The sequence below is a fragment of the Pezoporus wallicus genome, unplaced genomic scaffold (genome assembly GCF_028554395.1).
Source record: "Pezoporus wallicus isolate ANWC-B61680 ecotype Strahan unplaced genomic scaffold, APGP_CSIRO_Pwel_v1 contig_593, whole genome shotgun sequence".
Taxonomy (NCBI): Eukaryota; Metazoa; Chordata; class Aves; order Psittaciformes; family Psittacidae; genus Pezoporus; species Pezoporus wallicus.
In genome coordinates, this window is record NW_026642342.1 from 5,370,071 (window position 1) to 5,395,541 (window position 25,471).

Genomic DNA, 25,471 nt, shown 5'->3' on the forward strand with positions numbered 1-25,471 from the left:
TCGTATATCAGTCCCTACACTAACACTTTAGAGAGAATTTAGGCAGGGTCAGCCATTTTCATGTTATGCAAAGCATTAAGAAAAATATTTGTGTCTTCTGGATTACCTGGTAGAATGTCTGACTCTGAAAAGCCCAAATATCAATTTGCTGCATAGTTCTAATTTGGAAAGGAAAACCAAAGAGTAAAGAAAAGCAAACTAGACTATTCCTTCAGAATATGCTAACATAATCCACGCTTGCATTATCTATTAGGTTTTTCTTTCAGTTTCTCCTTCTGCCTCAACCCTTTCTTAGGGAACAGCTGAAAACAAGTTGTCAGCAAAAGGTGCTTCTGAACACCAGCACCTTTCCTAAAACGTTGACTTTCATTAAAAGCTGCTGTGGTTGCAAAACTATCTTGAAAGCATGAACTGAGAGCAACCTGGGCACGATGTCTGTTTAAGCTTTCACAAAGTCTGAGATAATAGCTCTGAGAGATGTGAGCCTCACCTCAACAGGGTTTTCTCTTATATGCCTTCTGTTTTAAATGTGAACTTTCTCTACTCTTCCTGCTCTTCCAGGTTTAGTCACTCTGTCCAGTCAATCTACTCTAGTGACAAGGCATGCATTTACTGTGGGAAAGAAACCCTACCCAATTTTTCCCCAATTACGATAAAATAAGTTCCAAGTGACCTGATGGTCCTTCCTGCCAAGACAGACACCATGCCAAGAGGCTGGCTGGAATTGCAAAATAGATCAGCCTGGAGGGCCACCAGACCACTTTTCTGTCTGTAAAAGTGGCAAGCATCAGCAGCTTAAGAGAAGAGAGATGCAAACACACAGTAGGCTTATAAAAGTCAGTGTAATCCAAACCACAGATTTACCAAATCCTGAAACATAGCATTTTTTTTTTCATTTTCTGGTATGCTTCAAATGGATTTTTTCCACACATAAAATGTCTCTATATCTGGAAAACCCCCCAATCCAAATTCAGTCTTGCTAAATTATTGGCAGTTTTTTTTGCAGCAGAGTTCCAAATTCTGTGTGCTTTGCAGAACATACTTGGAGAGAGACGGAGGGCAGAAGAGAGGTAGAGAGACAGATGTACAGACAAGATTGCAGCGGTTTCCTTCCCCATGTATGCTTTCTGGTGTACTCAGCTTCACTTCCTGCTGCTGAAGCCTTTTGGTTCTGCAGCATCCCTGGGTGCAGGACACAGCCTGTCTTGGGGCTGCAGCTGAGCAGCTTTGGGCTGCTGCAGGAGGGTCCCTGCCTGACTCTCCCCACTGCTCCCCCATCTCTCCTGGCCCTTTAGTTCAGGCTGATCCTATCAGAGAATTTAACAGTGAGCAAGTTTAAGTTGCCTTCTTCACGGGCCTCTCATGGTATACAAAAATATACATTTGATGTTTTTTCTATCCCCCTCCCTGAGCTATATGAAGCACGTGGTTATGTGTTAAGGGTACAAAACCCCAAACAATTTCATTTATTTTGGTGGGAGTTGCCAATGCTGGTTGTTAAAACACAGCCAAAAACCATTGCAAAATGAAGGCTGGGAAAGTAAGTACTTGAAACCCAGAAAAATCCCAAAGCTAAGGTTTCTGCTGCAACATTCAGTAGTTTTCACTGCACATCTGTATGTTTTATTATTGTTTAATCTATATCCTGTGAGGTGTGTAGGATGTGTAATGAAGCCAAAACAATATTGCTTTGGAACGGTTAGTATTTGCAATTTCCTGACTTTTGAATATTTGATTTTCTTCATCCTCGGTAATGCACTAATGCTGTTTTACGTGTTTAATATATAATTGGCTTGATTATTTTCTTCTTTTCAACTGTCGACAGGATTAGTTTCTGAGCAAGAGTGAACAGAATAACGCTTTTTCTCTGGCCCAGTACCACAGAATCTATTTAGTGCATTTTTTCATTGCAGTGATACTATGCTGGGCGAGGGAAACAGAGTGTAGGTGGGAATTTGGCTGCTCAGTGCCTCTCAGATGAATGAAACTTGGAAGCCTCTCAAGGACAGCGTTCTTTTTCCTTCCTTTCCAAACTCACTGGAAACACTCGAGGGTATAAAGCTTTTTAATGTGTGTTTATGGGACGGTGCGTTTACTTCAGCGCCTTCCCCGGCCGCACCACCTCTTGAGCAGTTCGGGAGCCTGTTTGTTTAGCACTCGGTAAAAATAAGAAGCTAAACAGATTACCGCAGGTTAAATTAACATTTATGACCTTTAGCATGAAAGGCTCCACTTTCCCGCTGTGCACGAAGAATGTAGAAGGGATGCTAAGATGTACAAGCCAACACGCTCTCCGGGCTCGTCTGAGGAGTTACTTTGCAGCGGGTGAGGGCGTCCGAATGGTGGAACGTGCCGGCCGCGCTGCTGCCGTACCTGTGCGCTGCCCTACCCCACCTCCGAGGGGCCTCCGCCCGGGTCCGCACCGGCACCCGTCCTGGGTGTTGCGGCCACCGCGGACCGGTCCTGGCGTTCCAGGGCCCGCGCACCTGCCGCGGCGGGCAGGGGCTGCTGTCCGCCTGTCCCTGACAGGGGCAGGTCTCCTGGCCCTCCCCCGCCGGGCTCAGGTGACACCGGCCCCGGCGGCTCCCCGGGCCGCCGCGGAGCTTCCTGCTTCCCAGAAGGTGCCGGAGCGACTGCAACAGGAACTGAGAGACGGGGGGAGGAGGCGGTGCCGCCGCTCCGCTGCAGTCGCGGCCTGAGCCGGGGGAGCGGAGCGGAGCAGCCATGGGCCGCCGCCAGCCGCCGCCGCGCTGAGCCGCCCCCGACACCGACGGCAGAGGGGCCGGCGCCGCCCGCTCGCCCCTGCCGGGCGGGGCGCTTCTCGCGGCGGGGCGCTGGAGCAGCCGCGGGGTCCCGCGATGTGACCATGGACAGCAGGTTCAAGTGAGTGTGTGTGTGGGGGGCGACCGGCAAGGGGTCGCGGCGGGGCTGTCAGGCGCGGCGGGCCGAGCTGAGCTCTGCGGCGGGCAGGCGGCGAGTAGGCCTCGCAACCGCCCCGGCCTGCCGGGCCCGCCAGGCGGCAGGCGGGCGGGCATGGAGGGAGGGGAGAAGGGGGAGCGCACCCGGCGGGAGCGTGCGAGGGGCCGGGCGCGCTGCGGCCGCTGAGTGACAGCGGGGCGGGCGGCAGGCAGCGGGGCCGGGAGCGGGCGCTGCGCGGCGGGCCGGGGCGAGGCGGGACCCGTGGCGCGGGGGGAGCGGGGCGGCGCCCCCCAGGCTGGCCCGGGGCAGGGGGAGCAGGCGGCTCCAGCCCCGGGCCTCTCCGCTGCCCTTTGCCGTGTCCTGCAGCCACAGGGCGCCTGCCCTGGCATTGCCCGCCCGCCGCTGCGGGGGCACCGCGCTCCTGCAGCCGCCGGCCTCGCCGTGCCGTTCCGTGCCGTGACGGTCACAAGTGAGGGGCCGGGAGGAGCAGCGTGTGCTTTGTGGGTCTGTGGCTGGGGAAGGGGGGGACCATTAAATAGTGGTAGCTGGTTCCTGAGGCGCCCACCAGGCGCGGGCCCAGCACCCTGCATGGGTCGCCGGAGCTTCCTCAGGCCTGGGTAGTGACCTTGCCTGCAGGGCCTGGCGGGCTAAGTTTGGTAACATGAATCTCTCCAGCAGCTACAAACCTTCTTGCCATTGTCGTAAGGCAGGTGCAAATGAAGGTTTTTAGGTGTTTGCAAGCACTGCTGTCCAGCCTTGCCCTTCAGGAGCGGCCCCTGGTCTTGCTGACATTGGAAATTGACAAGATGTTAAACACGGGTTTTGGAAATTGACAGAAAAGTGTCCGTGTAAATATACCATGAATGAGCAGGCTGCTGCCGGGTAGCTGTAAAGGAAACGAGAGACAGTCTGACAATGCTCAGATTAGTTTGACACATTTTTGACACAAGCATAGTGGGATGTGAGGAGTAAACTTAGAAGCATTTTTCTGCAAAAGCAGATTTCGAGTGGTATAGTGAAAGACAGAAGGCAGTGTTACTTCAAAGAGCCTTTTTCGTCAGGGTAGTTCAGCTTGGGGTTGAGCTAGAAGCACTCATCCGGTATTTGTAACACTTACTGGTACACATTAGAAAACCCAGCATTGCGGGGTGGGTTTAGGGAGAAAAGGAAAGGGGAAATGGCCTGAGAGTATGAACCCAGTGCCTGGGCTAGAGTGATGTCATGAGGAGATGTCACTGCTTTTAAGGGAAGGTTTTTTGTGGTTCGCTTTTCTAGGTGGCTCAATGAAGCCAACCCTTATCAGTTTCATTCTGGCCCTGCTTGCCAGCCAGAGGAACAGTGGCCGGACTTTAATGGCAGAGTAAATCCCCAGTATCCTGTATTTAGGCTGTTGTAACTCAGAGCAGAATTTGATCTACTACATACAGGATCAGTAGATAAAGGGTTTTCCCAACTAAACGCTTAAAAATGCGATGCAAAGAAAGATTGTGATACAGGCAGGTTATGTCTCCATAACCTGAATTTGACTATAATTGCATATCTCAGTTGATGATGGTCTATGAAAGCATGTACTGAATCAGTTAATTTGTGACAGCTTGAAATTTCACCTAGTTCCACATTTGGATGTCATTCAAAACTTTCTTTAAAGAAACAACAGGCTGTTAATTTGCTGCCTGCTGTATTTGAAGCATTCTAGAAACCTGGAACCAGGTTTTGGGTTTTCTCATTTACCTAAAACTCCAGCTCTCTTCAGAGGGAGTGCTACCCAAGAAGGGAGTTCAAGCGTGAGCCTTTTATGTGGTTAAATAGATAATTGATATGGGTGCGGTTGTACCACTTGTTTTTAATATAAATAGCAGAGTGCTTGGTAAGCAGAGGGAGGTGGGTGGTAGACTAATGGCATTTAGAACTGTTTTAATAAATATTTAGTTTGGGATTAGGTTGAGTGTAAATTGCTGTTGGGCTATGCAGTTTATTAACAGGTGTGTATTTACTGGGGAGGTGAAAGAGGCCCTGGCCTTCACACTGGCCATGATGGCTGCTGCAGATATGGAGGCTCCATCCTCTTGGCCAGCTCGGGGTTGTGTCCATCCCTAATTATTGCATTAATGTTTTCTCATTCACTGAATCATGCGTGAGATTCAGCCCTTAAATTTAAAGTTAAAGATCAATATCTTGTGAAAGAAGCATCTCAGTGATTCTCAGCCTTATGGAGGTAGTCATATACATTTAAAGGGTAATGGCTGAATTCATGCAATTACAGTGGAAGTCTAATGATGAGCTAGTTCTATTAAGTAGAAATAAAATGTAGCTCTAGAAAAGGCTGCCCTTGCCTCCATTAATATGTTTCAGATTGACTGGTGGGGATTTTAGTAGCATTTTTTTCCCGACTGTTAGCCGTGGTATGATGGAGTGACTTAAAAGCTATTTGATGTATAATGCAGTGATAGTATCACTTAAATAAATCAAACAGTTTAGCTTGTTTATCTTCCTTATTCTTTCTTTTTAAGGCTGTACAGGCAAATGTGACTTTATTTTTCCTTAGAACTAATCTGATTTCTAATTTTATTTTAATGAAATTTATTTTATTTTAATGCTATTCTGTGCAAATAGAATGGAAAAGATATAACACAGTAGAAATACAATCTGAAACATATATGTGATTAATCAATTAATTGTTTGCTTCTTCTAGGGAAAATCCAGAACGTACCTTTGATTTGGTACTGAAAGTAAAATGCCAGGCATCTGAAAATGAAGGTAATATACCCTGCTTATTGATGCTTATTTGTGGAAATGAGATGGGAAAAAAAATTGCATCCTGATCTAGTGTCATCTTATGTTTTGAATTGCTCTTGGATTGGGATTGTATGAGAAAGCAATTGTGGTTATTTTATTGCCTTTTAGAATCTATTTATGTGTTAAATTATAGTTGTAGTGGGTTTTTATTGTTATAAGCCATTTTCATCTTGGCTATTGTAAAAATATTTTTGTTCTGAGAGAAATACTTGCAAAGCTTGGACTTGAAATACATCTTCTACAGTTCTGAAGCCTTGAAATGTTAATTTTGTTAGGATTTGGTTTTAGCAGAACAATTGACTTCTATCAGTGGAATGTTAATCTGTGTGACAGGGAGAAAGTAAGTTCTTTTCTGAGCAACAGAGTCTTTCTAGCTCATGTTTGGCAGCTGCTTTGGTTTGATACATTATGAACAGCAACGAGTGCTGACTTGAGCTTATATTAGCTGTCAGTTTCATGTCTCTATAAGCACGTAGTAAGAGAGATGTAGCAATGCAAGAGAAGCCTTTTTCCTCTTGGGTAAAAAGAAGATGGTATTTCCAGTGCTGAAATTAAAGTGACCTCTAGGAAGTCCATTGGGGGAACTCGGTTTGTGTTCTCATCTGAGGTTGTTGGCCTTAGAAAAACACAGGGAGAGAAGAAGTCTTGTTGGGGTTGCGTTGTTGTCATGTTAGTCTGCGACAGCTCTATCTTAATCACAATTTTATAAACAATAAACTACATCTGAAAAATGAATATATTTCTTATTCTTCTGTGCTGGTGAATGCTGTTTATCACTGTAACACGTCAGAAGCCTGTAGAAGTTTATAGCCCCAAACTATGCCTTTTTTTTTCTTTTTTAATTTCAGCTGCCAATTCTGTTAGTGATGTCATGGGTACATGACTAATACATCTGCAAAACCTATTTTGTTAAAGCTGGAAAACGGTAGTTCTTTAGGTCTCTTCCTGACAATCTCAACAGGCTGCTTTTTTTAATCTTCCTCCTCTTCGTAAGATGGTTCATTTAGCTGCGGAATCTTGGTCCTGGTGCAGCCCTTGGGTATTTTCACTTTATTTGTGATCACCTAGTGATGTCCTTTGTTTTATTGCCTGCTTTTTTGGTTTGCTGTTAGTATAGACATGGTTTGGGGAATCAGATGGGCTTTCCTAACTCTGATCTTTGTTGTGGTTTTCATCATGGCACATTTTACCTTCTGTTCCTTTGCAGTTTTTGCCTTAGTAATTTCACAGATACTGTCTGTGTACCCTTCTTAGCTACTTGACTTCTGATCTGTTCCTTCTTGCATTGTGCATTTATTCTCTGCCTCCACCTGACATCCCTTGCTGGGTGCTCATTCACATCTTGGCTTAAGCCCAGCATCAACCTGAAGATTGTATTCCTTTTTTTTCTTTCCTTCCTGAGAGCTAGACTGTTGATAATCCTTTAAGGTCTTCATCTTGAAAAATGTGTGTTTTTTGTTTTGATCTCCCTTTTGACTTCTGATTTTTGCTTTGCATCTTTCTGCATCTGCTGCCATGAGAAACCACTTCTCATTACCTGCAGCACTGTGAATGACTGCCTATTGTCTGAACTGTGCTCGTAGTCACTTCCCCTGCTTCCCTTGGTGGGTGTTTTGTGCTGTTCATCAGCTGTCCTCTGTGGAAAGTAGTGTCTTTAAGAAATCTGTGTATGTCCTTGAACTGTGACCTGAGTTAACATGGAGACTGTATTTGTGACTGTATTGAGGGTGTTCCCTCTTCTATTCCACTTTTTGCTATCGTACCTTCTACCCCATGTGGGCTCAGTTGCTGTTTGTCTGTGTGGCCAAAGGCAGAAAGGGCGTCTGACACTGGAAGTGTTGGAGTCTGTGGTGTGTCAACTAGTGAGAGGTTCCCGGAGCCTGTATAGATTCTTACATGAGTCCACAGATCAGCCCAAAAGGGCAGTCCCCGTTTAACAATCGGATTGTGCTGGCTGAATATTCCTGCTGTACTTGATGACCCATCTGGGATCTGTTTTAATTTCTTTCATATTACATCTAATTCAGTTAACAAACTCACTCTGGTGAGGGCTTGACATCATATTTACATATGGTATTATGAGCACAGTGATGTATCAAATTAATATATCTGAATGTTAAAGTTATTTAAAGGAAATTCACAAGGACAAAAGTGTATTGTCTTCACCACCACTTCAGAGATGGAGCACAAGGCTTGTCATGCTAAACAGGGAGCTTTCAAGGTTGGTTTATTATAAGGCCTAGCAAATTTTACAGTTACCCTGTATTGTAGGTCTTGCCTTCAAATAGATTTTCATGCTAGGATAATCTTTTGAATATATCGTACTTGAAAATGTGATCCATTCACCTGTTTCTTTGCCCATGCCTCTTGCTTATGAAAGAGATTTGTGTTTAAATAAGGGCTTTCTCCCTCGCATCCCATCTGCTCCTTGTACTTGATCCTGAAGCTATGTCAGGGCTGAATTTGCAACATCACTGTCACCAGCGTTGCCGTGGAAATATCACAGCCACAAAATTATGATCTCCCTGCATGAGTGAGCAGCAGGAGAAGCTGACTTAGGGGAAAGGAAGACCTTAATGTGACCCATGTATCTTTAAGCTTTTTCTTTTCAGACTTTGCTGTAGTGTGCATTCTCCTTCATTTTAATTTCATTGTGCCAGCGTGTTACTGTTCTAACAAATAACACTTGAGGTAGCCTACCTACTGCATGTGTAGCTATTAATAAGGTCATGCTTTTATGGGGGCACTATAAGCCTGTAACAGTGTGACATGTTAAGAAATTTTGGTGTTGAAATTATTATGCTTTTGGGAAAGTATTTTTAGGTAATTTCTTAATTACAGCATAGCTCACAAGGAATGTTTATTTTTTGCATCTGACAAAGTCCTAGGGCTCTTCTGGCTATAAAGGATCATACATACATGAAATGCAGCAAGGTTTATATGTATAATAAAATGTGTACTTAAATCATGCCACTAATTATTTCCAAAATTGGTTTCTATTCAGTGTAAGCGCCTAAGACGTTTCATGTAGGTTAAAAAAAATTTACCTATTCATGTATCATAGGTAGCTCCTGAAGTGGTTTGAGGTTGAGCTGTGATAGCATGTCTAGTTACAGCTGGATCAAAATTTTGTTTTCCCATTGGGTATCTGTGTTTTTGGCATTCAAGAGTAGCTTGCATACTTGAATATTTATTTCTTAATACCTTATTACTGACTGGCTAGATCATCCTTTTGGGCTTCTCTTTCTCTGTTTTAAACTACAAGAGTGTATAACAGCATTTCTGGAATAGTAATCTTCTAATTCTTATTTTTGAGCAAGAGAGAGAAAAGGGTACTCTTTATGTAAGTATTCTTACAATTGAACACTCAGTTGAGCTAATAGCATGAATTGTAGTATTTTTTTACTGTTTCTGTCAAGCTTTGTTTATTCTTCACTCAGGTTATATAAAAAAATTAATATCTACTTATTAGAGGGGCTTAGTGGCTATCCTTAGAACAAAACAGGATATGGGTCCCTCAACAGTACAGAATTTAGTCTGTATTTTCAGACTGAATGATGCTTTTGATATTACGCTACAGGAAAGGCTTAACCTTGAAAGTTGCATTTCAGCTATATTTAGTTAGACAGTTGCATATATTCCAAACAGGAGAAAAAAATCCCTTTAGGACCAAAATCAGATTGTAGCCTATGACATAACTTCCAGTCCTTGGCAGCATGGTCAGGATGGTAAGCATTGATTAACATGATGTGTTGCAACACAGTAACGAGTTAGTGTGACAACTTTTTATTGGGAAAATTCATAACCCAATGCTTGCAAAACTTTGAGATTAATTAACTTCTGTTCACCAGAGTTTGCTCAGTGACTGGGATATCAGTGGTAAGCCATTCTAACAGCCCAGTATTTGTTAATAATGAAATTGGCTTGCAGTGTCAGTAGCACTTAATAGTAAAAGGTTTTACATTGCCTCCGAGGCAGTTGCAGATTTGTGTAACTCTTCCCTATGTCACTTCTTAATGAACAAGAAAAAAAAAATAAAAGAAATAGCAAAAATGGGTGCCCGTTTTAACATCACCAGCTGGCCCTCTGTATTAAATTTTTACTTGCAGACCCAAAGGATGACTCGATTAACAGGCAGTAATATTATTGAAACTGTTGTGTTATTTTAAGGATGAGCATTGCTCTTTAGTTTTATGGTAAAAAGATGCAAGTTTTTTGTACTTTGGGTTGAATCACTCTTTCTAGGTATCAGAAGTAATGCAGTGTTGCAGTTGTCCTGAGTACACAGTCTTACATGATGCTATTGATTCAAGCTTGCATGACAGCTGCACCTACAGCAACTTTCCTCTTCTCCTGACAGTCTCTTGTCTCTTGAAAATTATCCTGCACCTCATGCTATATGGTATGCTTGAGCCCAGAAACTGGCTAAACATAGCAGTCTGCACCTTATTTATTTCTTTTTCTTCCTTTCCTTTTTCTTTTTTCTATCCAGGCACTTCCATCATGAAAAGTAAAATGAATTTCTGGAAAGTTGATGTTTCTGAACTCCTCCACAAGACATGTCCCGAATACTAGTGCTAGTGTAATCTATGTGAAGAGTACATATTTATCTATATATCTATAAATATATACATATACAGTATGTGCACATACACACATATATGTATGAATTTTAGATTTTGATTAAATGTGCAAAGCTGAAGTTGGTAGTTTAACTGATTTTATAAACTGTATGTCCTATACTGATTTTGTTAAAACAGGATTGCAGAGGCCAAACACAAAAGGCAATGCAAATAGAGCAGCTAGTAGTAGAAAGACATAAGGTCTTCGGCATGTCTGTCCATGGTTTCCTCACTAGATGACTCAGATTGTCATCTAGTCATCTTCAATTTGTGTGGTTAAGAGAGTGTTGTTTGCTGCACCTTCGTTTTCTTTTGTTATAACACATATGAAAAGCAACAAAAAGGCTCCATGGAGTGTGCAGGTAGATCAGGGAATTCGACTGCTGAATGTTGAGGTTTGGGTTTAGGACTGTTTTAGTCCTGACTTTTCCAAGTTTTACTTGAAAACCCCTTTGAAATAGCAGTTGATTTTCTGTTCAAGCAAAGAATAATTGTTTAAACAAGGCTTGAAATTTGTTTGCTTTGTCTCTATTTCCTCTTTATTGCTAGAAGCCTTCTATAGCTCTAGGGCTACACACCTGATTTGCAGAGGTGTTTAAAAGGTTGTGTTCAATTGCATGAATAACTCCTGTAGTTTATCTTGCCTGTGCCAGAATGATAATAAATCTTTGTGATGCATGATCTCTAAATCATTTTTCTTTAAAAGGTCCTCTTTTCATTAAGTTTTCAAGGAAAATCTGTGAAACCCAGTTAACTGTATATTGGTGGAGTTAAGAACTGCCTGAATTAAGTTCAGGAATTAGAAATGCACAATTCTTTAGGTTTGATTGTGATCTGTGAGGTACTAACAAGATGTGTAGTTCTAGGAAGGTCCTGATTCTGGGGTTAAAAAAGTAAAAAATGAATGCAGTTCTTATTTCAGTCTGGCTTTGGTAGGGTTTGAATTAAGAGTCTTCCAAAGCTGCTTTCAGGATTGTGATCAGAGCAAGCCCTGTTTTTTTTTTTTTTCTTCTTCCTTTTTTTTCTCTTCACTGTAGAGAGCTGTTTATTAACCACAGACTCTGAGCCCATGGGTGTAATGTGCTGATCAGAGAACTCATTTCCTCTGCTGTACTTTAGTTTGCAGAGTGTCACTTGAACTGTTGAGAGAGAATTCTATCAGTGCAATATGTGAAGAAGTCTGCAGGATTTTTTTCTTAAGAGCAATTAGAACTTTTGATTTAGCTTTTATATACTGCCAACTGTAGTCACTCTTGGTTTTGACTGAAAGGATACTAAATAAGTACTGGCCTACAGAAAGTTGTTTCTCTAACCTTTTAAAGCACGCCGTGTTCTTCAGGTGATGATGAAGAGCAACAATATATTGCTGTGAACTAAATAAGATTTCTCACAAGTTTCATATTTAATTGTAGATTTTTAGTCTCAAATATAATGTCACCATATTAGAATTTATTTTACACCAATACAAAGGTAAAGGTGCTTTTTCACTTTATACAATGGTGTTTCAAACCCTGGGCTATCTGATGACCCTCTTAGAGGTAGCTTTTGTATAAGGGAGTTTCATTAAGATTCACATACCCCCTGCTCCAACTTACTAACTGGTATGTTGTTACTTATGTTAGTGCTACTTCCCTGCAACAGTTTCTTGTTTCTCCTCTTAAAACTTTCAAATGTGGTACCTAAAAAGCTTAGAAGAGGACATTTAATCCTTGTTTCTCTACAGGAATATTGATTGATGAGGAGCAGAATATTTCACAGTCTTTTGCTAAGGACTGTGTAAATGTTTTGAGGACAAAAGCAAGTGATGCCTGAGATTGTGCACCACTTTCTTCCTTTTTGACAAAAGCAAGATATCTATGTGCCAGAGTTTGGCTAAAGCTGTCTTGTGTGCAAACACTAAGCATACCTGTAAGTCCTTCATAAATTATAACCTTCTATGTAACTTTAAACCTTCCACTTGCATCTAAATGAATGCTTTCATTATATTTAAATTTATTTAATTGGCAAGCTCCTCAGGGTATGAACAATGTCTTCTTCAGTGTGTTTGGACTGTCACTATCAAAGAGTGGGTGTTGGAGAATTATGAGCAACAAAAACAATTAAGGCAACTATAATTCTTGCATCTAAGATGAAGATTGGCATTTTGATCCTTTTTACCTTTTCCTTTCAGTCTCCAGAGGCTGAGAAATGGAGGGCAGTCACTCCAGCTTTCAGCTTCTCTTCACAGATGCAAAAATGTGGAGGAAAATGTTGCTGCTTTTCAGCGCCTCATAGCCTACAGATTTTTTTTTCCCCTTCAGCTTAGAGATTCTTGGATGTATGTGTAATTTGGAGGTGGATGCAGATATGTGTGTGTAGGAGGGGGAAGGGTGAAGGCTGCTGGAGAAGGGGGTCAGGGAAGCTCTTTCCCCTATCTTCCCTGCATTCTTCACTGGGGAGAAGAGGCCTCGGTGGGGAGGGATAACCCTACTCCCTAGCAGCCAGAGGACAGTCCTAGGAGGAGCAGCATGCTCTGTTCTACTCCTGAGATTCCAGCTGTAGTAACGCGGGGGCAGGCAGTGTGGTATCAGTGCTGGTAGAGATGAATTATTCCCCTGCAGGCATTTCTCTGACTGTAATTTTTTCATGTAATGCCATATGCCACTTTCAGCAGTGTGATCAGGTTTTGGGCAATGAAATTAAAAGGGAAAAAATTGATGAGTTAAACAATAAAAATATGAACTTGTTATAAAAAGAATTTTTAAATGAAATTCACAAGAATGATCATACTAGTATTAATATAACTAAATATAAGCCAAAGGCAGCAACCTGTATCATGTAAGGTAGTCAATCAGTATGAAAGTAGATGTTCCTGTGCTTGTTTTAGTTTCATTTTAGTACTTAGCTATTTGAGATGGCTGCCTGGAGGGTAGTTTGTAGGCTTTTAAATTGCTTGCATTCAGGAGTGTAAAGAGTTTGCATATTTCTCTAAGCTAATGTCAAGCATGCTTCACCCCTCCCACACGCTGAAGAGTCTGTTTTACCTGGAGGTTTATCATTCGTTCAGGAGATATGTTATGCTGCTAGCTCTCTTCATGTATACTTTAATGGCTTGTCTTTCGTGTATGGAGGATTTAAAATCTTGAAAAGCTTTGAAAAGTAGTTAAAGTTTTAAGGCTTAAAATGCTTTTTGCAAAACCATAAGACGCTTCTCTCTCACTGACTTGAAGAGGCTGAAGTGTGGGGTTTCCTGTCTGGTTCACAGAAGTAGTCTTGAATTATTTTTCTTCTGCCACTGGGGTTGCAGGTACATGTAGATGCACGTGCTCATCATGTAACTGTTGGGATAGATACTTCTGTTTGCAAATAAAATAGAACATGACCAGGGTTACAAAGGAAAGAGCTAGATAACTGTTCATGAAGGGCTTACAATTCCCCGAGGCCAAAGTAAATTTTCCCACTAAAGAGCTAATGTTCCTTAAAATAATTTTGTGTGGTAAGAGCGATTGGAGCACAGCACTGCTTTACAACTAGTGTGTTAAGAATCTGTATGTTTTTGTGGTAGGCTGACATGTGATAACTCCAAGATCCATTTAAAAAGATGATATTTACAGGCACATGTTTGGGGTGGAAGATTTTTGCAACTGACAAATAAAGCACATGGAAACATCAACTTCTTATATTTGTCTTTGATTGTTTTTCCATTTGTCTTGGAACTGTAGCTCTGTGTTTTGAACTGAATAATTTGGGTGGATGGAGAGTTCTTATATTTTGTGATTCTTGTTTAGAAGAAAAGATTAAAACGTAATCCTGAATTTTATATGGAAAAGAGAAGAGAAAAAGCAGAAGTGGTGATAGAAAAAGGGCCTGAACAAGATTTTGGGTGTGGGATCTGTGTTTCCTGAGCCGGGAAAGCCAAGGCAGCATTTTACAGTCATACTGTCTTCCTTTGCAAAATTCTTAATCCTTGTTTGGAAGGTACTGTTCACATATTAAATCTGTACTTAGAAATAAGGCTTGGACAACGCCCTTAGATTATGTTTCCTAGAGTTTGAATCTGGATCTGGTTTCTTCATCGGAGTGGGTATTCACATATAGATTGTAAACTAGCTAAAATTACAAACTTGTATCTGAAAACAGCATATTAGTTAGGGCTTCTGTGTTTACTATGGGCCATATTTGACAACTATCTTAGTTAATGACAGATTTTAACCATCATAAAGGCATAATCATCATAAAGGCATAATCATCATAAAGGCATAATCATCATAACCAAGGTATTTTGCCACAGATGGTTTACCACTGCATTTCTTCTTAACTTCAGAATGGGAAAGGGTGACACAAAGAATGATTAATACTTCTGCTTAGCTTCTAATACAGAACAAGAAGTTCCTATTCATCTGACTTCAGATGCTGTTCATATTAAGGGTTTTATTTGCCATACTAGTTGAACCTGTTTTAGAACACATCTGTATATTGTAAAGTTATGGTGTCATTGTGTAGATGTAGGAAAATGTTTGCTTTTGGGAGGAGGCAGTTCTTTTTCTCTGATACAGGACAGGCCAAATACAAAAATTTGCTGTCTTTGTATTTAAATACTGGATGCTAAATGCTGAATTTAACTCTGTTGCAAGAGTTGCACTTGACACAAGAGTAGCCAGGCTGATAGTGTTTATAAAGGTGCAGCATCATTTCCATTAGAAGTTGCAAAGGAAAGCTTAACATGTTAAGGCAGCTGTTTCCAGGAATGGAGTTGCATTATTGAAGAATGGTGATAATTTATATATCCTTGGGTTAAGGTGCAGTATAGAAAAGCAGATGTAAAAGTGTTTCATGTTACAGGGAACGTGTTTATGTTCTCTTTAAATGCAAAATAAGAAAAAATAGCAGTATAGAAGTAAAAGACAAGGATTATGTGACTTGTAAACTCACCTGGAGGTCTGTAATGAGTTTGAAATCATGGAGTGAAATTATGGTGCCTCTATAGTGACAAGAGAGAAACAGTTACTGTAAGTTATTCTTGCTAGCAGAAGCTGATCATTCATGCATCCTCTTCCTATCCTTTGGAGGTCATGTGGCTCCTAAACTGTGTATGTTTGCTGTTTGTTTGTGGTTTACTTCAAACAGCTAGCATGGCTAGAAGCAGCATGTGAGGTAAGCATCCTTCCTGCTTCTAGTGGCACCTGACAGGCTTGCTCTGTGGGTGCACTCACCATTCAACTGGTGGGGCTGCTTCCAGAGCTGACAGGAAATGTTTTTCAGGCAGGTCAGGTAAGGGAGAATAGGTGGGATTTTCATGCCATGCAGTGTAGCATAGGCTGTTGTTTCATCTCTCAGCGTTAATTTCAAGTTTTTTTGGGTTTGTTAAAAGAAGCGTGTTTGCCAGTTCAGGAACCTGAGAAAAAATGGGGATGTCCTTAGTCTCTCTCGCCATCTTCCCTTTTGGCTTTTGAGCTTCCAGGGTACTCTGAGTGTTCGAATTGTGTCAGGGTTATGTTATAAATTCCTGTCCTTTTTTTGAGGAACTGTGTTCAACAGCATCAATGGTGCCTTCCAGTTTTCTGTTCACATGGTAAAACTTAGCTTTTAATGTTAATGAAATTTGAAATTTTATTTTTTTAGTTTATGAAAAAACAAATACTCAAAGTTAGATCCCAGTCAGCCATGGTCAATTTAAGGCATTGCACATTTGGAGATAGATTAAATTTTCACTCTGTGTAAACAAACTTTTGTCTAAATAGCACAATTATGCTAGGTTGTTATCATGCAGTAATGTATAGAATTGAAAATGATGAACAGTATTGTGACACGTGGGAAATTCTGAAAACCTTTGTGTCCAGGAAAGAGTTTTGCTGGTATTCGTATTCTAGGTACCTTGTTCCTGCAAAGAATATTGCCATATAAAAAAGGACTTTAGTTTCCCAGCAGCAGCAGCAGAGTTGCTTACTTCTCCAGCTGAAGCTAATGAACTTTTCCTGTCATGGCACAAGTAGGTGAGATGACAGTGGTTTTGTGCCAGAAAGGGTGAAGGTTTCTGATACTGGAAACCGAGTTAGGTGAGGTTCTGAGCATCCAGTTGCAGTTTCGATTAGGCACTTTTAATTGGTGCATCTGTGTAAACAGATTTTAGTTTCTGTGAGTGGGCATGTCCCATACAACGTAAGTACATGTTTACGTCTGCTTTTACATGGGGTGAGAGCCCTGTAGCATCTTGCAAGGTCTAGGCTAAAAATGCTTATACAAGTGTCAGCCAAGGGAAAAAAAGGTAAAACTAGCACATGCAATTAATAAGTAAGAAATTTAAAAAGATAATTCTCTTTTTCAGTCTTGATATAGGGTGCTGTATTCTCCAAAGAATGATTTGGAATACATTAGTTTGCATTCTGGTTGTGATACTTGAAGTGATCACCTCTGAAGTGCCTGGCTGAAAATATTTTTCACTGTCAGTAAAAACCATAGTAAATTAAAGCTTGCCTTAAACTCTCTGGCAACTGGTGATGGTGACTGTCTTCTTTTTAAATAAGCAATCTTGCGGCACAATGCTGGACAGTAACAGATGTAGCAATCTACTTTGTCGTTGAGAGTACTTGTCAGGCCTCACAATCTTTGCAGGGAATTTGTGTTGTGTTTTCAACAATGAACACAACAGAAATACTTTTAGTTCCTTCTGTTGGGGAAAAGGATGAAGGACAGGATAGACCAGGTCAAACAAAAATGAACAGCCAGAACTTTCAGTGGAAGTGAAATAGGATGAAGGTTGGAAATAGAAGGGTGAGTGAATTGGTGTTGGCCACTGCTCGAAGGCAGTGAATCCACGAGGATGGGCAAATCCCAAGTACTTGCTCTTTAAGTGGCTTGAGAACATGAACTTGGTCTGCTCATATATGATCTGCTTTATGCGTTTTAAATAGATGAGCAAGATCTGAAACTGCAACATGCTTTGAAGCTCTAGAAAGAGGAAAAAGGACTTTGCTTCCAGCCCTAAATTACTTCAGTTACATCTATAGGCTTGCTGGACTCTCCTAACATGGGACTGAAGGTGCCTCAGCTCTGAAATGCTGTTTTCCTCTGCATTTCCCAGAAAACATCTTAGTAACAGCACTTGCTCTCACAGAACCCATGTATATGGCTTCTGGTACCCAGGTGTTTGGCTGGTGGTGCTTTCTATGATTGCTTGACTCTCGTAAACTGAAAAATACTCCGTGTGGTTATCTGTGTGAAAACAAAGATATCTTGTTATAAGATTATCTCTGCAAAAGAGGTATCCAGTAGATATTTTGTCTTTCTGCTGAACAGTGGCTGTATTTCATATGCTGTCCAAGTTTTAAAATGCTCAATAGCCCCTCTAAAGAGAGATGAGTATTCAGGATAAAAATTTGGCTGTGTGTACAGTCACTTCACTAATCTGTGGTTTGGGATTGCAGAATGTTCTGCGCATTAACCAGTTAATATCATCATTAATGACTTGAGTAAAAGAGAGTCTGAAATGAATTCAACCTAGGACAGTTGCAGGGGCACTAATTACAGTTGTATATATACCCTTACTGTATCGGGTGCAGTTCTTCTGGATTCCTGCTGGGACCATAACTGGGCTATGCATGAAGCCAATAAGAATTGCTCGCGTTGTGTCTTAAAAACGTAGTGGTATTTTATAATCTGGTAAAAGTGCATTGTTTGCTTCATGTCTCATCATGTGCACTTCTCTTTATAACTTAATATAACAGGGAAACTTGATACTGATATATGCTACTTCTGCTACTGGAGTTCTGCTCCTGTGTATAGAAATTATTCATCTAAGCGTGACCAGTATGTTTTAATTGTCAGCACATCTTGAAATATTCAGCTTTCAGTGAGCAAGAATGCAATGGGTTCAGTGGGTCAGAACACAATGTGAATCATGAAACAGATACAAATTGCCTAATCTGAGCTAAATGTTGAAACCGTTAAGTGTTACAGAAAGTGAGATAGTGCCTTTCTGTGGCTGATGTTCCAGACCCTCAATTTTTTCTTTTTAAATCCCAGAAGTATATATTCAATTAATCTGTTTCATGGGAATACTAGAAGTCATGTCATATATGTAAACCAAACAGAAGCAGCAGTGTACGCTGTGTGTTAAATTAATATTCCTGTAACAGAGCAATACTATTGTGAAACAAGAAAATAATACATCTTAGAAGCCAAAGAAACCACATTTGAAACATAAATCAATAGTTCTAATTTAATTACCCTGTCATATCTGTGCTTTATTCACCAACATTTCTGAATGATTTTGTTTAACTCTACAATGTATCAACTAGACATACTGGAATGATGCAAGTGTTGCAAATATGCAGGTTTAGGCAGAGAGCCAGATTTTATTCTCAGATCTACTCTGAGCACCAGTGGCTGAGAGAGATGAATATGAAATCAATGTTTTCAACTTCATTAGGTTCTTAAGAAAATGTTTACTATATGGCGCTGATGGAAACAGTGGTTTGTTGAGATACACTCATTGACTTTTCAAATCTGAACTTCTGAACTGAGACATTATAATATAATTTTTAATTATCTTCAAATAAGATATGTGAGGAGTGAAATATTTTTATAGATGTGTTAGAAGTTATGGTCATTGATAGAATGCACAGGTATGTGTTAAAAATCTGCTTTATGTATGATAAACTCTAATCATCCCCTCTAGAAATTTCTATGCTCAGAAAACTGGTCGCATACACCAAAGATAAGGTGGTACAAACCCCAGTATCATACAAAGTATCAACCAGGTCTGGTTTTGAATAGTAGCAAGTCAACAAAGAAAAGCATTTTGTAAACTATTGATGGAATATCTTCCTAATTTGTGACTCGATGGCTCTGTAGTTATTAATAGGTTACAAAATCGTTCAGTGCTGGAATATGTTTACAGAGCTAGCTCTGAGTTTTTTCTTTATTTCTTTTGAGTGTCCTGGTATTGTCTGTGCTTCCTCCTTTGCATGTGTGAGGTTTACATTTTCATCTGACTTAGCAGCAATAATGGAGAAGGATTAAAAAAAAACCCTACATGGTAAGGGCCAGACATAATCCTAGATCCCTGTTGGACTTTGGGCTTGGGGGGGGGGGGAATTGTTCCACAAAGGTAAAACACGTAGTCTAGTAGGAAGTGCAAGCAGCAGTCACCCTGAAGGGGAGTGAAGAAAGCCAGGATCATGTTGCTGAAAGCCCGAGTGATGTGTTACTGTGGGCCACCTCAGTGAACTTTACTGCTAATAAGCATCCATTAGTGAAGTTCTGCAAAAAAAGCCACGTCTTTGAATAGCATTTTCCAGGAAATAGACAGTTCAAATTTGAAATGAATGAGTAATACTGAGCACAGTGCATTTCTTGGTAGTAGTTTTCTGGCACTAGTGATAGGTTGTAGAACAGAAGACAGTAATAGTTATCTTTCCATGGGCAGCTTGGAGAAAGCAAAAGCTGTGTTAGTTCCTGTGTGTCTGCACAGAAATTGTGTTGGTGTAACTGTAGTAGTAAGGGGAAGAGCGGTCCTGAAACTGTCACAAAGAAAATGGCATATATACACTGGTTCTCTGTGCTGGAAGTCAAGATATAAGTGTGTTACAGAGAAATTGCATGACTTTCCTGAGTGTTAGCTTTTCCTGTCCCTGAAGTAAGGGGTGTGTGTGTGCGCGTGTGTTTTCTAAATGTAATTTTTAGAGTATCAGGATATTGCCTACTTTTTTTTTGGTTTTGTTCATTGGTGACTAAACCTTAATTAGAAATATATTGGCTGTAGCTAAAATACCTTTTATGAGCTCCCCTTCAAGCAGGAGCAGTGGGGGTGAAGTGTATAGTTAAGCAGTGCTTTCATCTCAAATAATCTGAGTTTGGTGGGTACGACAGCATATAATCTTTTAACATATTTAACTACTAAAAAAACCTTTTTTTTAAATTTCTCTTCCTCTTAAAGCCTCTTTATAGGCTATTGTGTGTCATGAAAGATGAAGGGACTGTGACTGTGACCTCCTTGAAGTGCTGTAGTATATACTATTGAAAATATTAAACAAGACAATACATGGTTATTACCTTTGCACCGCAACAGCCCTTCAGCTGCAGGTCTGTGTGAAAGTTATAACTTCCTACTAACCTGTGACTTCAAAAAGAAGGTTGTTCTAGGCCTTACCCAAGTAGGAAATTTTCTGGAAGCTTCATTAAAATATTGTTAATGTTGCTGATGCAACAATATATTTCCAAGATGTTTTTTCAAGATACTTATAATCCAGGGAAATCAGTAAATTAATAGCTTAAAAACTACACAACATTTTACCCATAGCTAATGAAACATATCCCCGGTTACTTACTGCCTTCTCACTCTTCAAGGAATAGCAGTTGCGAGAATGGTACCCACTTTGCTTGCTGTTTTTACTGCTGGGGGCTTGGATGCCTTGCTGAGAGAGGTGTGATTTGCCACCTATTTCTTTTGGTCCCCTTTGTGGCAGAGGGAACTGAAAGGACTTGTGGCACCTCATACTATAGTCCCAGTGTTGCTTTGCTTCTCTGAATTTGTCCCGCTTAAGAAAGCTGGCTGAGCAAAGTGGGTGGGTTTCTGTGACTGTTAATGGGTGAATGGCTTCCGATGGCATATGGAGAGCAGCTAGAAAACATGGAAAGAAAATTCAATGAGCAACAACAGATTTCAGAGGGAACAGATTAGGATTGTGCTGGTGTTTAGCATCATTCTTCATGCCTTTCTTTTTAGAGGGGAGAATATTGCTGAACTCTTGCTCTCAGAGTTCAAGGTACTACACAGAAGTGTTACATTTAAGATAACAGTTTATTTGAGTTAAAGCTAGGTTAATGTGCAGAGACTAGTGAATTAGACTGACATTTTGTTAGTTAAGGCTGAAACTTGCCATATTGGTCATGTGTTTTTAGCATTTTGGAGTATCTGAGGATGGCTTCTGTTAATAACAGGTCATTACTGCTTTCTATGTAAAGCACAGGGTTTAAAAATAGATAATTCTGTTAAAGAACTTCACAAATGGATGAATCTACTATGCATTCTTCTTGTTATCAAAACCCTCCTGTTTACTTAGCGAAGAAATCACAGCCACTGAAGAGAAGGTTTTCGTAAATCTGGTGTAGAGTTTAATTCCAAAAGAGCAACAAATAAGTGATGTATTTTCTTACCCTTTATTAGAACATTTTTTTTGGGGAAAAAAAGTGAACACTTTGTCGTCAGAATTTCCTTAAGTAGCTTTCAAATATTACTGGAGGATTATATGCACTAACCTTTTTCTTTTTAAATTTAGCTGCAGGGTTTTGTGGTACTTGAAATGACTCATACGTTGTACCATGGTTTAAAAATGTATCCCTTTCTATGTGTAGAACTGTAACCCACACTTTTGAAGCAGTTTTAGTAACTGACTAACTAGGATTAAAGTGACTGATTTTAGAGCCCAAAAGCAGTGGTAGATTAGTAATTCTTTGTGTATCTGTGAGTGTTCTAAGTGTTTTAGATGTACGTTTGTGTGTAGTTTACTTTCTTGCATTTGGTGCTTCTGGGATGGTGCATATTGTATAATTGTTTAGATGCTAATCTAATTATATGTTTGTAGATCAGGAATGAAGAACAAAATAAGTAATGTCTCAAATATAAGAAAGAACAAGATGGTAAACAATAGCATATAGATGAAGAGCAGGGCAAAGTAGGTCAACCACGTAATCAGTGCAGGGTGATTCTTAAATAATTGTTTTGTGTGGTTGGCACATAACTGTCTATAAAATAAATTATTTCTAGCACTTGAGAGGAGATTTCAGTATTTTGCTCAGTAGCTTAATGAAGTATCCCCTTTCATAGTGCAGTTAGTTCCTCATTTCGCTGTCATCTTCTTTTTGGTTTTAATTTTGCGTGTAAGTGTATGTGGGAGGAAGTTGTGACTGAGGCTTTTTGTTAAGGCCATGCTCTGTAATTTAAAGAACAACAAACTTCTGTGTTTGGAAATTTATCTTTCAGCAGTTCTGTGCAAAAGAAAGAAGTTGCTTCTCATCATCAGGACAAGTAAAGATTCTGTTTTTTTTCACTGCAGATGAGTTATCTGCGTATTCCTTGCTTTAATGCATGTGTAATCTATATGAAGGCATGTGCTCCCCTTCACATAACTGTTAAGACACCGGTTAATAAAACTGAAGTTAGCCACAGCAGGGGTTGTTGCTCGGTGCTTTGGTGATACTGGCCGGCATGACCTGAGTCTGGCTGAATTATCCAGAAGACTCCTTCCAACATGTGCTAAACTCTGCTTTCCATATCTGGCAGCTTAAAATGGGTCTGACGTTTCTGCAAGGAGCTCAGTGCGCAGTCTTTGAAAACAAGGCTACCTGCTTGGAACAGAACACCTGAACCCTCAGCCTGAAGTACAAATCCTTTCCTGCCCTGGATGCACCTTCTTTCCTGTGTGGATCCAAAACTAAAACATTACCCATTTCTAATGGATTCCCAAAGCATCAGGCCTCCCTTGACTGTGTGAAAAATGCTGTCTTCCCTTGTCACAGATGAAAGGGGATGGCCTGACTGGAGGAGTGTTTGGAGGGCTGCCCCCCTGAGACGACTCCTTGTGATTGTGTACCTGGTGCGACTCCTTTCTTGTGTCTAACCCAAAGAAAAATGGAAGATGTGTTAAAACACAAATTCTAGCCTTCCAAACAGAAGAACTAGGAGCAGGTTTTGCAGTTCATTCCACCTGTGTGTGGCTATGGGTGGTGGTAGGCACAGTGTTCTGTCTGTCACTGCCAAAAAAGTGCCTTGGTGGATGCCAGCATCCTTCCTCCACCATGCATACCCATGGTCAGCTGCTTAGGTTTGCAAGTTGGTTGTAAACCCAGACAGCTAGGGTTTAAAGCACAGCAGTTTTACTGCTAAACCTGGGACAGCGCTGATGTTTTCTCTCATGCCCAAATGTGGGCCTGTCTTGTGCAGGCACACTTTTATTTGGGCCTCCTTTGTACCCTTGGCATCTGCAGCTCCCCGGGGACAGTCCGGTCTGCGGTACAGAGTTTGCAAGCAGTTTCCTTCTGATTGTTTAAACATACTACTGTTCATAATTTGGGTATATAGGTTTTGTATTAGAAGAAATGGGGAGTGTTTATTTCCTTTTCACCTTCAGTTGCATCTTTTATCCCCGCCAAAGCTGCCTTTCTAATCTGGAAGTATAATTTGTTGAACCTCACCCTGTGTAGGTGCTTTTCCATAGCTATGTTGTATCCTTTTATATTCTTTACTCAGTCTTTTTTTTTGTCGGATTTCTACAGCAGCAGGGTGATGATTCATGGGGTATTTTTGGTTCTCAGGTTTTTTCCCTGTGCTTGGAAGCAAGTGTTTGCCACTTTTACCCATGGTGGAGAGTTTGCTGTTTATTGTTACTGCTAACAGAGTATGAATACAAAGTTGTAAAAACAAACATCACCATCCGCAAAACAAAACTTTTGTGAGCTCTTTGTCTGTTTCTAAAGCTTCAAATCAGTAGGTCATCTGTTCTCACGTAATGCAGTTTGTCAGTGCATTTTTTTCCTGATGCTATGATGCTAAAGTGGAGTCCAAGAGTATAAAAACTGGCTCAAAATGTGTTTTCAGTATTGGAAGAATAATTTTGGATATTTACTTCTAGCCACAGGGAGAATTTCAAAGTGTACTGATTTTAATGTCTCCCATGTTAATGTTTTTTTCTGTCAGTAACCTTGTTGAGAGCTAAAAAATAATAGTGAATCATAAGAGAAGAAATTAATTTCTGTTACCATACTCTTGAGTTAAGGCTCTGGACTTGTTCCTTCTCAGACTACACTTCTCAGATGTTTTGCCTATCTGAAATCAGTTTACACACATCCTCTCAGACAGGCCTACGTATGTGTGAAAATGGGCATCTTGTTGAATCACACTCACTGTGAATATTTATAAATGAGCAAATGAGCAGGGTTATAGTATTAGATCCTCAGATGTTTTCTTTTGTGGTGGCCACGCTGTTTTGGGGAGCTGATTTAGGTTCCTGTGTGGCACTACTCAGCTTCAGAGAAAAATGGTTATTTTATAGTTTTGAATTCAGTGCCCTTGAGTTCTCACGTGAGAAATCTGTCTTGTAGTTACCTATTTGGCCAGCCTATTTAAGAGTAAATTGAATGCTGATGTATCGAGTTGAGCATCAATGGCTGTCTTGCACTGAGGATACCTTGTTTGCAGAGAAAGCAGAGTGCAGTGGACACAAAAAATAAGGCTTGTCTGATTGGTGGTGTAAAAATCAACCATTTTCCTGTCCAATTTAATTCTGGTGGATGCTTCTTTATTACTATTTCTTTGTATCAGTTCTGGAGATTAGTGGTCGTATGGTGGGGTTTATGTATGATAACTGAGTAAAAGCAGCTCAGTACAAGCCCAAGGGTGTTCTCCTGTTGCAGTGCAGCAGGTGTGTCTGCGGGTGACTGTACCGTGCAATATATGTCTCCTTGGTATGCAGTCTAGTGGTCTTGGAAAAGGTCACAGAGCCAAAAACACAATCAGAGGTTGACTTAAGTATATTTTTTAGCTGAAGATATTAATACCCAGCAGTCTGTGGGTATAGAAGCAGCTATCTTGTGTGGGATTTTTATTTATTTGTTTGTTTGTTTATTTATTATAGGGCATTACAGGGAACACTAAAATACTTGGTCTGCCGAAGTAGCTTCTACTTGCCCTTTGTGGTATGTGGAATGTGCTTGATGTCTGATATTCCATGAAGGCAGAGATACCTGTTGAGAGAACTGAGGTTGCTGTTACTGCCATCCTGGGGCATTGCAGTTGTGTTTGTTTCCAGGCTCTTGAGTCCTGTTGCTTTTGTCATACTGCTGCCATGACCAGGCCTTGTAGGGTAGCTGGTAAGGGATTAATGTGGGGTTTTGTTGTTTTTGTTATGACAAGGATGATTTCACACATTCTTGTTTCAGCACAAAACAGGTTTGAAAAAAACAAACAAAACTCCCCCAAACAAGCAAACACTTCATGTTCCCCCAGTCAGTCAACCTGCGCCAAACAACAATTTGTTTGCCTTTTACTTTAAGACACTCTGGCTCACTTTTTGAAACACATTGGAGAAATTGGTGAGAGATGCATTTCCTGAGCTGCAGCTTATTCTCCTAGCAAAACCCTGGGAATACTCTCAGAA

The 25,471-nt window shown here is 40.7% G+C and overlaps 1 protein-coding gene across 2 annotated transcripts in view; it reads left to right on the forward strand.

The window, feature by feature from the left end:
• Window positions 1–2,750: 2,750 nt before the first annotated feature.
• Window positions 2,751–25,471, forward strand: part of DENND1B (DENN domain containing 1B) — a 155,338-nt gene continuing 132,617 nt past the window's right edge. For both annotated transcript variants that reach the window (XM_057428951.1, XM_057428952.1), the window contains exons 1-2: window positions 2,751–2,883; window positions 5,612–5,676. In XM_057428951.1, coding sequence (XP_057284934.1) covers window positions 2,867–2,883; window positions 5,612–5,676 — 82 coding nt within the window. In that variant the 5' untranslated portion in view covers window positions 2,751–2,866. The remainder of the gene's footprint in view (window positions 2,884–5,611; window positions 5,677–25,471) is intronic.